Here is a 16,254-nt window from a genome sequence, read left to right on the forward strand (position 1 = left end):
TTCAAATAATGAGAAGCTTTGTCAATATTTTAATTCACCAAAATAGTTCAGCACAAGTGTATTACATGAATCACTATCAGTCTGTCTTGCAAAAAGACCTAGATAGTGAGGATGAAAGTGAAAATTCCCACTAATAAGTGAGATTCTAAAAGGGGGGAATAAGGAAGGAGACCACCTCTCCCATTGTCTCCTGTTTCATGAGAAAGCAAAAAGTTAAAAAAAGAAGAAGTGAGATCAATGGCCAGATGGCTTAGTGCCAAGAACCAGGCCTGGTAGTTAAAAATCAACTCCTGACCTAACCACTTGTGTTATCCATAGATTCCAGACATTGTATGAGGAAGACTTGTGAAACTTTCTGTTCCATTCTGCTAGGCCCCATCACTGATGCATGTAGCTCTCAGTCACGTAGCCCCCACTTGCACAATGTATCATGACCCTTTCACGTGGACCCCTCAGAGTTGTAAGCTCTTAAAAGGGACAGGAATCTTTACTTTGGGGAGCTCGGATCTTGAGACGTGAGTCTACCAATGCTCCCAGCTGATTAAAGCCTCTTCCTTCATAAAACCGGTGTCTAAGAGGTTTTGTCTGCGACTGTTCCTGCTACACCTTAAGGTACTAAAAGCCATCAATGACAAACCCACAGCCAACATTATACTGAACAGGGAAAAGTTGAAAACATTCCCCCTGAGAAATGGAATAAGACAATGTTGCCCACTTTCACCACTTCTATTCATCACAGTAATGGAAGTCCTAGCCAGGGCAATCAGACATGGGAAATAAATAAAGGGCATCCAAATCAGTAAAGAGGAAGTCAAACTGTCACTTTTTGCTGATGATATGATTGTATACCTAGAAAACCCTAAAGACGTATACAAAAAGCTCCTAGATCTGATAAATGACTTCAGTAAAGTTTCAGGATACAAAATTAATGTACACAAATCAGTAGCACTGCTATACACCAACAGCGACCAAGCTGAGAATCAAATAAAGAAGTCAACCCTTTTAAAACAGCTGCAAATAAAATAAAATACTTAGGAATATACCTAACAAAGGAGGTGAAAGACCTCTACAAGGAAAACTACAAAACATTGCTGAAAGAAATCACAGACGACAAAAACAAATGGAAACACATCCCATGATCATGGATGAGTAGAATCAATACTATGAAAATGACCATACTGCCAAAAGCAATCTATAAATTCAATGCAATTCCCATAAAAATACCATCATCATTCTTCACAGAACTAGAAAAGCCAATCCTAAAAGTCATATGGAATAAAAAAAAGAGCCTGCAAAGCCAAAGCAAGCCTAAGCAAAAACAACAAATCTGGAGGCACCACTTTACCCAACGGCAAACTATACTACAAGGATATAGTTGCCAAAACAGCATGGTACTGGTATAAAAACAGGCAGGTAGACCAATGGAACAGAACAGAGAACCTAGAAATAACACAACATACTTACAGCCAACTGATCTTTGACAAAACAAATGAAAACAAAGTGGGAAAAAGTGCTGAGATTCACCTAATTCAACAAACGGTGCTGGGATAATTGGCAAGCCACATGTAGAAAAATGAAACTGGATCCTCATCTCTCACCTTATAAAAAAATCAACTCAAGATGGATTAAAGACTTAAATTTAAGACCTGAAACCATAAACATTCTAAAAAATAACACTGGAAAAACTCTTCTAGACATTGGTTTAGGTAGAGTTCATGACCAGGAACCCAAAAGCAAATGCAACAAAAACAAAAATAAATAGATGGAACTTAATTAAACTAAAAAGTTTCTGTACAACAAAAGAAATAATCAACAGAATTAACAGACAACCCACAGAGTAGGAGAAAATGTATGTGTGTGTATATATATACGTATATATATGTGTATATATGTATATATGTATATATATGTATACATATATATACACACACATATATACACATATATAAATGTATACACATATATATAAATGTAATGCTCCATATATATGTGTATATATATATATATATATAAATGTAATGCTCCATATATATGTATATGATGAAATACTACTCAGCTATAAAAAGGAACAAAATAATGGCATTTGCAGCAACCTGGATGAAGTTGGAGACCATTATTCTAAGTGAAGTAACTCAGGAATGGAAAACTAAACACTTTATGTTCTCACTCATAAGTAGGAGCTAAGCTATGAGAATGCAAAGCCATAAGAATGATATAATGGATTCTGGGGACTCAGGGGGAAGTGTGGGATAAGGGTGAGAGATAAAAGACTACACATTGGGTACAGTGTACACTGCTCTGGTGATGGGGTCCACCAAAATCTCAGAAATCACCACTAAAGAATTTATCTATGTAACTAAACACCACCTGTTTCCCAAAACCTATTGAAGTAATAATAATTTTTCAAAAAAAGTTGAAATAACTTCCCCTAACCACAATGAAATCTGAAACTAACAAGAAGATGCAGTCTAAGACTAAGCTGAAGTCCCAAGTTTACACATATTTATATCTTTATGTAGGGCTTAGATAGAAAACTAAAACTAAAAGATGAGTAAATAATGGAAGAGTGTGTGTGTGTTCAGCTGTAGGAATAATTGTAATGCTCCATTTTATACATTTAATATTAACAGTACAGATGTACAGATACTTATTGGCATGCTATAGCAAATTTTTGAATTAATTTAACATGTGGCCAAATATCTATTATCTTCTTGTGTTCTTTCTTTTCTCTTTCTGACCTTTATAAAATGGAGCTCGTTTTTAGAAATACAGTCGTAAAATATCTCTAGCAAACACTGCCTCCAACACCAAGCCACCCACACTGAGGAACTTAAGTCCTGTGATGTTAATGAATAAGAATGTCTTTTCCTCCATGATCAAGTGAACAATTTCGTATCCTGATTTAACGTTAAAAATCAACAACCAATATGTTCTTAAGAAAAGCAAAGCAGTCTCCATTTTTAAAAGGTTATATCTCATATTTATGACACAACATATTATCATTACATTTAGCTTAATGGGAAAAAAGTGAACATAACAAATACTGGTATTTCATATTCACAAGTCAGGTACAAGCCAACACAGGAAATGAACCTTACTTTTATAATCTAATGTCAAACATTTGAACTATGATTTTTAAATTGTTATCCAATTAACTTACATTCTAATTAATATGCATGTAATTTGGTAGAGCCATAGGAATTATGAAAGAACTTCAACAATTAATAAGGGTAAGAATCTTTTCACAGTGAATGAAACAAACCTTTCCCACAACAACATCAAAGGAAAAGGACACCCTAAAATCATGAACTTTTTTCTACAGGATTGATTATCCAGGCATAAAGGATTGACAAAAGATTGACTTTTGTCACTGAGCTTGTTAGGAAATGCGCAGATAAAGAAAATGTTACGTTAATAAATCAGGTGAGTGGTAGGGCAACTACCACTCTGATACACATAACTCTGAAACTGTGCTTTTGAGACACCATGTAACTCACACCATGCACACAAAAAATTCTCTCCTTACTGAAATATATCAGATAAGCCTCTCTCTTTTTAGTTACTTCAGCTCTAATAAAGAGAAGCAGGATTTTCCAAATCATTGGACAGAAAAATATTGAGCTGTCAGAAATGTTCCTGCTGAAACCTATTAGGATTCCTGGCTATACTGCTGAATTCGGTGAATGGGATAGTGAGGGGGGTTTATGAAGAGAATCTTGCCAATTCCCCTCATGTTACAGGGATATTAAAAATGGAAGACAAAAATGTACTTGAATACTTGTCATTATTTAAGGAACTAGAAAAGTCAAGAGATTCCATAATTCAAGATCCTAATGATGAACTTTAGAGAATGTTTAGATTTAGGTTAAATTAATGGAGTTATTTAAAGAGGTGCTAACGCTATGGTAACTAAGATAAGATTTTTCATTTAAAAATGTTGATATTGTGGTGGCCAGCCATGGTGGCTCACACCTGTAATCCCAGCACTTTTGGAGGCTGAGATGGGTGGATCACTTGAGTCCAGGAGTTTGAGACCAGCCTGGACAACTGGTCTCTCAGGTGAGAGGATCACCTGAGCCTGAGAGGCCAACACTGCAGTGAGCTGCAATGAGTTGTGATTGTGCCACTGCACTCCAGCCTGGGTAACAGAGTGAGACTCTGTCTCAAAAAAAAGATGTTGATATGATGACTGAACATCTTCAGTATTAAGTATCTTGCATATTCTATTTAGCCTTAGTCTACTCTGAAAAATTCTTATTTTTCAAAACATAAAAATATGTCATATAAGCAGGTGGAAAGGAGTTTTAACTCACAACTCTCAAATGGATAGAAGAAAAATAACACATGGAGCCAAGAAACAAATGTGAAAAAAAAAATCAGAAAACTATGTAACAACAACAAAAAAATCACAAAACAAATGTATTGGCTTCTGGCTGGGTGCGGTGGCTCATGCCTGTAATCCCAGTACTTTGGGAGGCTGAAGTGGGTGGACTGCCTGAGGTCAGGAGTTCAAGACCAGTCTGGCCAACATGGCGAAACCACAGCTCTACTAAAAATACAAAAAATTAGCCAGGCGTGGTGGTGCGAGCCTGTAATCTCAGCTACTCGGGAGGCTGAGGCAGGAGAATCACTTGAACTCGGGAGGCAGAGGTTGCAGTGAGCCGAGATTGTGCCACTGCACTCCAGCCTGGGTGACAGAGTGAGACTCCGTCTCAGAAGAAAAAAAAAAAATTATAGGTTTCTCAGAAAACATTAACAGAAAGTTACAAAAACAAAACTGAGTGTCTCAACTCTTTCCTTTTTATAAATTGCCTTGAATGCTAATATTTTTTCATTTCTTATAACAAAGCTTAATGGAATCAATTAACCAACCCTCAACTAATATTACTATAAAAACAATTTTTGATAAAAGATTAAATAATGCTTTCCCACTAAGATAAGAAGCAAGACAAGTATGTCTGTTCTTGCCATTTCTATTCAACTCTGTATTGTAGGATTTAGTCAGTGCAATAAAGAAAAAGCAGGCCAGGGGTGGTGGCTCATGCCTGTAATCCTACTACTTTGGGAGGCCAAGGGGGGAGGATTGCTTGAGGCCAGGGGTTCAAGACCAACCTGGCCAACAGAGCAAGACCCTCTCTCTATAAAAAAGAAAATTTAAAAAAAGGAAAAGCAATAAAAGGCATCAAGATCAGAAAGGAGAACTGTCCTTATTAGTAGAGAACAACCATTTATGTAGATAATCCTATGAAATCTACATAAAAGCTACCGAACTAATAATCAAGTATAAGATTGTAGAGTTTAAAGCCAATACAAGAAAAGAAAAAAAAAATCAATCAGCTTTTTACAGACTAGCAACTACCATTAAACAATCAGAAATTAAAATTAAATCCCGCCCAAGTGTCAGGGTGAGTAAAAAAAAAATTAAAAGAAAACTTTTATAATAGCATAAAAAATACAAAATAGATAAATTTGCTTGAAAAATGTCTAAGACCAATATACTGAAAGCAACAAAATACTGCTGGGAGACCTAAATAACTAGAGAGCAATGTGGCCTTAATGAATTGGAATATTTGATACTGCTAAAATTTCAGTTCTCTGCAAACTGATCTATACATTCAACACAATCCCAATCACAATCTGAACAGGTATTTTTATAGAAATTGATAAGATGATTATAAAAATTCATATGGAAATGAAAGGAACCTAGATTAGCCAAACAACATAGAAAAAGAACAAAGTTGGAGGATTTATACTACTTGACTTCATGATTTGTTATAAAGCTATAGTAATCAAAATAGTGTGGTTATTGGTAGAGGAATAAACACATAGGTCAATGGAATGGAAGAGTCCAGAAACAGATTCACACATATATGGATCAACTGATTTTCAACAAAGCTGTAAGGTCTTTATTCTTTTCGAAAGTGGTTTTGGAACATGTATATATCCACATATCTTGGAAAAAAATATGTTTGAGAGTAACATTCTGGGAAAAAAAAGATGAAAAAAAAAAGAACATCAATCCATACTTGACTCATCTATAAAAATTACCTCCAATGGACAATAAACCTAAATGTAAAACTTAAAAGTATAAAACTTCTAGCAGAATACATACGAGAAAAATCTTTGTGACTTTGGGTTAGGAAAGTATTTCTTAGATACAACAACAAAAGCATGAGCCATGAAAGAAAAATCAACTGAACTTCATCAATACTAAGAACTGCTCTTTGAGGACACTGTTAAGGGATGAAAAGACAACTATAGCTGGGAGAAAATGACTGCAAATCACAAATCTGATAAAGGACTTATATCCAGAAGATATAAAAAATGTTCAAAACTCAGTGAGAAAACAAAAAACCCAATTTTAAAATAACAAGATTTGAAGAAATACTTCACTAGAGAAGATTTGAACATCCATTTCCCTAGATTCAGATGGAAAAAAAGTACATGAAAAGAATCTCAGTCATTACGGAAATGTAATACAACTACCACGTGACCCAGCCATTCCCCTCCTAGATATTTACCCAAGAGAAAGAAAAGCGTTGTCTATGCAAAACTCGTACACAAATGCTCACAGCAGCTTTATTTGTAATAGCCCCAAACTAGAAACAATGCAAATGCCCATCAGCAGGTGAAAGGATAATCAAACTGTGCTATAGCCATACTACTAATGGCAAAAAAACACAATTACTTTTACACCAACCTGATACTTGGCAATAAAAAATAATAAACTAGTGATAAGTGCAATAATGTGGATGAATCTCAAAATAATTATGCTGAGTGAACGAAGGCAAAAAAGAGAGAAAGTGAATATATACTATATGATTTCACTTATATAAAGCTCTAGAAAATGCAAATTAATCTATAATAACAAAAATCAGATTACTGGTTGCCTGGAGACCAGGAAAAAAAAAAAAAGGAAGGGCAGGAGGGGGAAATTTCAAAGGGGCACAAGGAAAATTTTGAAGTGATGAATGTTAATTATCTTGATTGCAGTGATGGTTTCACAACTACAAGCATGTCATAATTTATCAAATTGTACAGTTTATTGTTTTTCAATTAGATCTCAATAAAGCTGTTAAAAACATTTTTGTTTTTCAAGGCAGAGTCTCACTCTGTCGCCCAGGCTGGAGTGCAGTGGTGTGATCATGGCTCACTGCAACCTTGACCTCCCAGGTTCAGGTGATCCTCTTGCCTCCGCCTTCCAAAAAGCTGGGACAACTGCCATGCCCAGCGAAATTTTTTTTTTACTATTTTGTAGAGATGAGGTTTCACTATGTTGCCCAGGCTAGTCTCGAACTTCTGGGCTCAGGCAATCTTCCAGCCCTGACCCTCCCACCTTGGCCTCACAAAGCACTGGGAGTGCAGGCATGAGCCACAGTACCTGACTTGTAAACTTTTTTTTAATGGCAAAAGGGATGATCTCAAAGATTAATCTCTAAATGTACTCTTCTAAATGAATCACTGAACTGTTTCGGTCAAAGTCAATTTTACTATGGCAAGAATATTAAAATAATCAATTCCTTTGAAAAGCTGAAAGATTTCTTCAGCAGAAATATGCAAAAGCTAATGAAATTATCACCTCACATTCACTTTTTTTTTTTTTTTTTGAGACAGGGTCTCATTCTGTCACCCGGGCTGGAGTACAGTGGTGTGATCACGGCTCACTGCAGCCTCAAACTCCGGGGCTCAAGTGATCTTCCCACCTCAGCCTCCAGAGTAGCTGGGACTATAGGCACATGCCACTGAACTTGGCTAATTACAAAAAAAAATTTTTTTTGTAGAGACAGGGTTCCCAGCATGGTCTCAACCTCCTGGGCTCAAGTGATCCACCTGTCTTAGCCTCCCAAAGTGCTGGGACACAATATTTTTATATGTTGATTATTATTAGCAAGTTTTTAATGGATTCTATATAAGAGAACATCCAGGAAAAGTACACTGAAAATGAACAAACATACCTTGATTTGTGCAAAGGGTCTTTCATAACCTCCAACATACAGAAGGCCAACATTCTGAGGAAGTAACCTACAAAGAAAAAAAAGCATTATTTATAAAATACTCCTTCTTATAAGTAAGGTTGTATAATTATCAAAATTTGAATAATAGATATAATATAGATACACTATAAAATATATTAGATGGATGCTGTGAGAAAAGTAATAACTGTGTAATTATTCTTGTCTTTCACACTATGAGATAGTAACCAGAAAATAAATAATTTTATATTTCAGAAAATAATGGGAGCCAAGCGTGGTTGTGTGTGCCTATAGTTCTAGTAACTCGACAGACTGAAACAGGAGGATTGCTTGACTCCAGGAGTCCAAGGTCGTAGTGTGGTATGACTGCACCTGTGAAGAGCCACTCCCTTTAGTCTGGGCAATATAACAAGACCGCATCTCAAATAATAATAATAATCAGTAAAATGTTGAGAATGAAAACTTAAATGTGGAACACTCTAATATATTAGTAATTCTAACAAAATTACAGAGGGCCCTTGAATAACACAAGTTTGAACAGCATGAGTCCACTTATACAGGGATCATTTTTCAATAAAAGTTACAGAGTGTGCCTGCCTCTCCTGCCTCCCCTTCAGCCTCTTCCACCTCTTCTGCCTCTGCCACCACTGAGACAGCAAGACTAATCCCTCTTCCTCCTCCTTCTCAGCCTACTCAACGTGAAGATAACAAGGATGAAGACCTGTATGATGATGCACCACCACTATGCACTGTACAGGAGATAATATAAACCTAAATGTATCAGTACCAAAATCTAACAGGAAAACCTGACAAATACCTATAACCTTAACAAAAGGTACCCTCCAATAAGAGGTATAACAGAGAAACTCACCATTGGAAAGTAGTGGAATAAAGGTATTTGCTATGAAGGGATCTGGAAAAGTTTGAATAGATGGGATTTGGGATTAGCCTCAAAGAGTGGGTAACACAAAGGGAGAAACTTAAACAATGTCCTGCGAAAAAGATTTGAGATAAAGAGGGCACAAGTATGGACGGAGTAAGAAATAATTTAGTTGGAGATGAGAACTCAAAAGAAGTTTCGAATTAACCATGAAGAATTTCAAGTGGCATATATTTTATTTTGCATGCAATATGGAGTCATATTAAAAGATGCACTTATTTCTTATAAAACAATAAACATGAAAATAAAAATCAAACCAAATAGAGGTCTCATATAAAAAAAATGGTAATGGTTATGGTCTCTGCATTATCCCTTCCTTCTTATTCCCACAGTTCTAATATGCCCATCTCTCTTAAATGCAATGAAACATTGAGAATGAAGAAATACTATCATTATAACTGTGCTTGTGGAGTATGTAAGGAACTGGTAGTGGTACAGGGTATAGGAAGGACATAACTAAATATTCTTGTGTTTAACCGACCTAAATGTAGATATATCTCAGCTTTCTTTTATCACAAATCTTTTCATAATGGACATTGTGAATAAATGGATACAACTCCAGTCTGAACATAATTACACATAAAGAAGAAAAAAACTGCCCATATTCCTTGCCCAGAGGAACTATGCAACGTCAGTCACTTCTCAGTCTCAACATTAAAAGTTACTGGCCTTTTAACATAATAGAATTCTAATGATCTCTAGGATGGCTATAAATTCTATTGCATGAATCTGAGAATGGAACACTGTGTGGTATCTAGAGTCAAAACAAAAAACTAAACAACAACTGCAAACTCAAAACAATCAAAAAGTTCTCGGCATGCCATATTGATACAATCATAGAAAATTAGAACACAAGATTATCGTAACCGTCTCTTTTAAATTCTGTTAGTGATTTCAAAACCCTACTTCAACAATTCCAGGATATACATTTATTTATAATTTAACTTCTCTGAAACTGAAATGTCTGTGATGCTAGGTGGTATAATAATAATAACCAGGTGATTGTTGTGAGGTAGTTGTGTGATTACCCTTCATTGACATGGTCTACTAAGACCATGAAAGCAGTCTCAAAGCAACTTAGATTCTATGAAATAAGGTAGATATTTAGTCTCCTGGGAATATCCTCTGTCCCCTACGTTCTGTAAGAGCCTATAGGCCAGGCGTGGTGGTCCACACCTGCAATCCCAGCACTTTGGGAAGCCAAAGAGGGGGGATCACCTGAGGTTGGGAGTTTGAGACCAGCCTGACCAATGTGGAGAAACCCTGTCTCTACTAAAAATACAAAAATTAGCCAGGCGTGGTGGCGCATGCTTGTAATCCCAGCTACTCAGGAGGCTTAGGCAGAAGAATCGCTTGAGCTCAGGAGGCAGAGGTTGCAGTGAGCCGAGATTACGCCATTGCACTCCAGCCTGGGCAACAAGAGCGAAACTCTATCTCAAAAAAAAAAAAAAAAAAAGCCTACAAAGTATTAAAGGGTCACTAAGAGAATATTAATAGCTACTAAATACAATTCTGAATTAAGCCAACTTAGCAAAAAGTTTTTCTTACATTTGGAACGTAAGCGATGACATCATAATTTGAAACATACTGTTGATGGTTACAAACACGACTAAAGGCATTTGTTTAGTAGATTCAAGTAGGAAATGTCCCCTAATCTAAGAAATGGAGAATTTCTTAGCCCATCATTTGACAAATAAGAAATTAACCAACAAAACTTTAAATCGCTCCCAAATCATTGCTGGTATCATAAATTGAATGTTAGTTATATATAGCAGTAGTTTAATTTATTTCCTATATAACAAATGTTCACAGAAAGCTTGATAAAACCTCCTTTAGCAGCAGGAACAGTCACTGTTCATACAAATAGATGCTAGAAAAGGAAAAGAATAAAAGCTGCCTGGCATTTAAAAATCAATATGCCTCTAAATTACTATGCATACGCATTTCAGGAAGTTTGCCAATATACTATTTAGTGTGTCCCTCCCTCCAACTTGCCTAATAACTACCTTTCCCTAAATAAGAAATTTCTTAAATATATCAGTTGGCACATATATATGTATGTATGTATATTTCACTTTTAAAAAACACTGTTCTTTCTTATTCATGTACTTCTTTCTTACTCATTATCCCTTACCATATATTATATTACCACCTTCGTTTGAGTGGATTTTAACATGTGTCATAATTTAAAGGCCTGCTATGCATAAGATAATACTTGGAGAACACAAATTCTCTCTTTTAAAATGGATTTCTTTAAATACTTTTAACTTTCAAAAATTATTTTAACAAATTGTACATGTAACGATTGTCAAGTAATATGTACCACTTCATCATGCACCATGCTTATATACAATATAGCAATCACACATTTTAAATTCCCAGAGTAAAGCATTAATTCAGCACTAATAAACACTCTATATGTATATTTTAAAATAGAAACCCTGACTCACTTGGTACCAGGTAATTGTTTTGCCCTTAAGTTAGGCGAACATTACCATAACCTTTATACAAATGCTAACAACTCTAAGATATTTGCTTGCAACTAAATACTTCTATACTGTGGCTACCAAAGAGGATGTTTTGGAAAGTAGCAATAAAGAGGTACTGTTGGACAAAAACAATCTATTACAGCTTTAGAAGTTAAGAATAGGCAAGACTAATGTCCATTTTGCTTTCAATTTTCCAAACAAAAACATTAACCAATATCTAATCTGAAAAGAAAGCCCCAAAATTGTTTCCAGAAAAGTTTCTCATAAAAGAAAGTAAAACTTGTCAGGTAATAGAATAAACATTTAAAAGAACTTCATTCACCCAATATTGATGATACATCAAACACAGAAAAACTGCTTTAAAAGTAAATTGAGTCTGTAATTATTTCAAATTAAAAGTTTAAAAGGAGCAAGGGATTCTTTCTAAAAATAAGCTAAATAACTCATAATTAACTGTTCTATCTACAAGCCATAACTATAGTACCCGTTACCAGATATATTTTTAAATTGTAACAAAATACCTTGAAACAACTTATAGCACCTCGAATACTGACTTACATAAAATTCCACTGCTTAGCAAGTTATCCAAAGACCAGACTACATCCAATACATCTACTATTAGAAAACAACCAACCAAACAAATAGAAAGCAAATACACTGAATATAGGATCAGTAGTGCCATCTTGAACTTAAGAAAATGCATATCATTGATAAGGTCTACATTACTCTTTGAATCTTCTAGTGGGATGTAAATTTTAAAAGTGTATTCCATACAGCAAATTTTTTTTCCTTTTTTTAAAATTTCCAACTTTTATTTTAAGTTCAGGGGTATGTGTGCAGAATGTGCAAGTTTGTTATATCAGTACACATGTGCCATGATGGTGTGCTGCAAAGATCATCCCATCACCCAAGTATTAAGCCCAGCATCCACTAGCTATTCTTCCTGATCCTCTCCTTCCTCCCACATAAAGCAAATTTTGAACAAATAAAATAATGCAGATCATAGCCTCAGAACATAACTCAGCTAGAAATCAATAACATATAAGTAACCAGAAAAATCCCCATGTCTGTAAAGACAGAAGTATACTTATAAATAACCCATAGGTCAGAGGTAAAATCATAATTGAAATTATGAAATGTCTTCAACCGAATAGCAAAATAACAATATATCAAAACTTGTAGGTTGCAGTTAAATCCAACTTATAATTTACAATCCAAAATATATATATGAAAAAGAAGAAATGCTTTATAGAAATTGATGAGTTAAGTATCCACCTCAAGAAATTAGAAAAATTACAGTAAATGAAACCCAACAAAAATAGAAGCAAAGAGATAACAATTAGCAGAAGTTCATGAAATGGAAAACACACTGGAGAGGATCAAAAACACTAAAAACTATTCCTTCTAAGATAATAATTGAATTGATTCTGAATGAGGCTGACAAAGAAAACACACAAATAATCAGTAGTACAAAGAAAAAAGAAAACAGCCTAAATGTAGTAATAAATAATAAGAAGATATTATAAATACTTTTATCCCAACAAGTTTCAAAAGTCAGAATAGAGAAACTCCTAGAAAAATATAATGCACTAAAACTGACGCAAGAAAAAAATAGAAAATCTTAGATGTCTCCCATAAACAATTTTAAATTACTCCACAAAGCAAGCAAAAGGTCTAGTAAATTCATCAGCAAATTCTACCAAAATTAATTCTAATTACATACAAATTTTTCCAGAAAATAGAAAAGAATATTTCCCAATTCATTTTATAAAGTTAGCATAACTTTGACATGGACACAAAATGCAATGTGGATTCAGAGAGAATAAGGAAACAAGCCACAGACTGGGAAAAAAATATTTTCAAAAGACATGTGAAAAATGAGTTTCATCCAAAATATACAACAAACTATTAAAACTTAACAGTAAGAAAATAAACAAGTTGGCTTGGCACGGTGGCTCATGCCTGTAATCCCAGCACTCTGGGAGGACAAGGTTGGAGGATCACTTGAGGCCGAGAGTTCCAGACCAGCCTGGGCAACATAGCAAGACTTCATCTCTACAAAAAGTATAAAAATTAGCTGGGCACGGTGGCATGTGTCTGTAGTCCCAGCTACTCAGGAAGCTGATGCAGGAGGATCTCATGAGTCCATGAGTTAAAGGTTACAGTGAGTCATGAATGCACCACTGTACTCCAGCCTGAGTGACAGCAAGAACCCGTCTCTAAAAACAAAAATTTAGAAAAAGAAAAAATAAATAAATAATCTGATTTAAAAATGAGCAAAAGACTGGAACAGACACCTCACAAAAGAAGATATGCAGATAGCAAGTGGTTATATAAAAAGATGCTCAAGTCTCATATGTCATTAGGGAAATACAAACTGAAGTAACAGTAAGATACTACAACACACCTATGAGAATGGCCAAAATCCAGAACACTGACACCACCAATGCTGGCAAGGATGTGGAGCAACAGGAACTCGCGAGCATTGCTGGTGGGAATGCAAAATAGCATAGCCCCTTTGGAAGACAGTTTAGTGGTTTCTCACAAAACTGAATATACCCTTACCACATGACCCAGTAATCATATTCCTTGGTATTTACTCAAATAAATTGAAAATTTATGTCCATACAAAAAACCTGCACATGGGTGTTTATAGCGGCTTTATTCATTATTGCCAAAACTTGGAAGCAACCAAGATGTCCTTGAATAGGTGAAAATAAATGATGGTACACACAGGCAATGCAATATTATTCAATGCCAAAAATAAATGAGCTATCAAGCCACGAAAAGACACGGAGGAAAGTAAAAGTATAAGAAGTCAATCTTAAAAGCCTAAATATTGTATGATCCAACTATATGATATTCTGAGAAAGGCAAAAGGATTTTTTTAAGGTAGTGAAACCATTCTGTATGATACTATAATGCTAGATATATGTCATTATACATTTGTCAAAACACCACCAAGAGTAACTACAGACTTTAGTGATAATTACATGTCAACATAGGTTCATCAACTCTAATAAATGTAGCACTCTGATGCAGAGTACTGATAGTGGGGGAGGGCCATGCATGTGTGGGGCAGGTAGTATATGAGAACTGTCTGTACTTTCTGCTCAATTTTTGCTATGAACCTAAAACTGCTCTAAAAGATAAAGTCTATTTAAAGAAGGAAATGAACTATGAAGCTACAGAAAGACACGGAAGAAATCTAAATGAATATCACTAAGTGAATGAAGCCAATCTAAAAAGACTACATACTATATGATTCTAGCTCTATGACATTCGGAAGAGGCAAAACGACAGCGGCAAGATCAGTGATTGCCAGGAGATCGGGGGAGGAAAAAAGGAACAAATAGGTGTTGCACAGGAAATTTTCAGAGCAGAAAACTAGTCTGTATGATACTGTAATGGTTGATATCATCTGTACATTAGGAATCTGTCTAAATCCATAGCACTATAAAACACAGCTAAACCCAATGGAAACTATGGACTTTAGTTAATAATATAACCAATTTGTTCATCAATTGTAACAAATGTACCACACTAGTGCAACATGATAAGGGAAACTGTATGTTGAAAGAGAAAGGGTATCTAGGAAATCTCTGCACTTTGTTTAATTTTCCATAAATGTGGAAAAAGACCTATGAAAATGTCATTAATTTTTTTTAAAAATGCAATGTTGACAGTATAAGAAAGGAAACATATAATATAGGCCAACTGCAGAGAGGAGAGGGGAGAAGGGGGGAGGATGAGGAGGGAAAAGGAGGAAAGAGGGAAGGGAAGGGGAAAGGGAAGAAAAAAGAAGCAAAGAAAACCATCAACTTGGGTTTATTCTAAAAATCATTTAATATTAAATAACTCACCATTGTAATCACCTGAGAAACAGAATGGGGGGAAAGACTGTATTGTTATAATGGCAGAAAAGGTATTTGAAAAAACTAAACACCCTTGTATAAGTACTCCCAGCAAATAAGGAAAAGAAGCTAACTTTTTCAATTTTATCTAAATGATGTAAGTAAATAAATAAATCAAACCCTACAGGAAACACATGTAATGGGGAAATTTTAAAATTTTAGATGGAGAAGAATGCAAAAACACCTTCTATCACCATTTTTGTTTAACAATGTACTAGAGGTCCTAGCCAGTGTATTAAGGCAAGGAAAAACATGATCTAAGGTTTAGAGGGAAAAAAGCTCACATTATTCATAAACATAATATATATACATATGTATTCCCCCCAAAATGCAGAAAAATTATTAGGATTAATCAATGAATTTATAAGAAGATTCCTGGATACTAGATCAATTAGAGAAAAATAGCAGTTGTATTACCAGCAACATGCAGTTAAAAAATGAAACTATGGATGATCCAATTCAAAATGAAATGATAAAAAATATTTTTAATCTAGGAATAAAACTAACAAAAGAAGTGAAAGACCTTAATTAATAAAAGTATCAAACATTATTGCAAGAAATTTAAGAAAACCTAGGTAAATGAAAGAATACAACATGGTCATAGGTGGGAAATTACAACACTGTTACCACATAAAATGTTCACAACCTGATTTATGTATTAAATGCAATCTAAAAACTCCTGACAGAATTTGTATGAGAAACTTTATAAGCTCATTCGAAAATATATGAGGAAAAGCAAAACAACAAAAATATTAAAAATTATCCTAAAGAAGAACAAAGTAGGAGGACTTGCTTACTAGATATCAAGACTTCTTCTCATGAAGCTTTAGCAATAATGAAAATGTGATTGACGTAAAGACAAACAAGTACGTCGGTAGAATAGAACAGAGAACCTAGAAACAGACCTACACATAGGCACTGAATTTATAACAAAGGTG

The 16,254-nt window shown here is 34.8% G+C and overlaps 1 protein-coding gene across 6 annotated transcripts in view; it reads right to left on the reverse strand.

Moving 5' to 3' along the window:
• Nucleotides 1-16,254, reverse strand: part of RNGTT (RNA guanylyltransferase and 5'-phosphatase) — a 408,235-nt gene that overhangs the window by 111,649 nt on the left and 280,332 nt on the right. For all 6 annotated transcript variants that reach the window (XR_008519039.1, XM_054546048.1, XM_054546049.2 and 3 more), the window contains one exon: nt 7,956-8,022. Coding sequence is in view for 5 of the 6 variants with exons in the window: in XM_054546048.1 (XP_054402023.1) it covers nt 7,956-8,022 (67 nt within the window). In the remaining variant the exon portion in view is untranslated. The remainder of the gene's footprint in view (nt 1-7,955; nt 8,023-16,254) is intronic.

This window comes from Pongo abelii, chromosome 5, assembly GCF_028885655.2.
Source record: "Pongo abelii isolate AG06213 chromosome 5, NHGRI_mPonAbe1-v2.0_pri, whole genome shotgun sequence".
NCBI lineage: Eukaryota > Metazoa > Chordata > Mammalia > Primates > Hominidae > Pongo > Pongo abelii.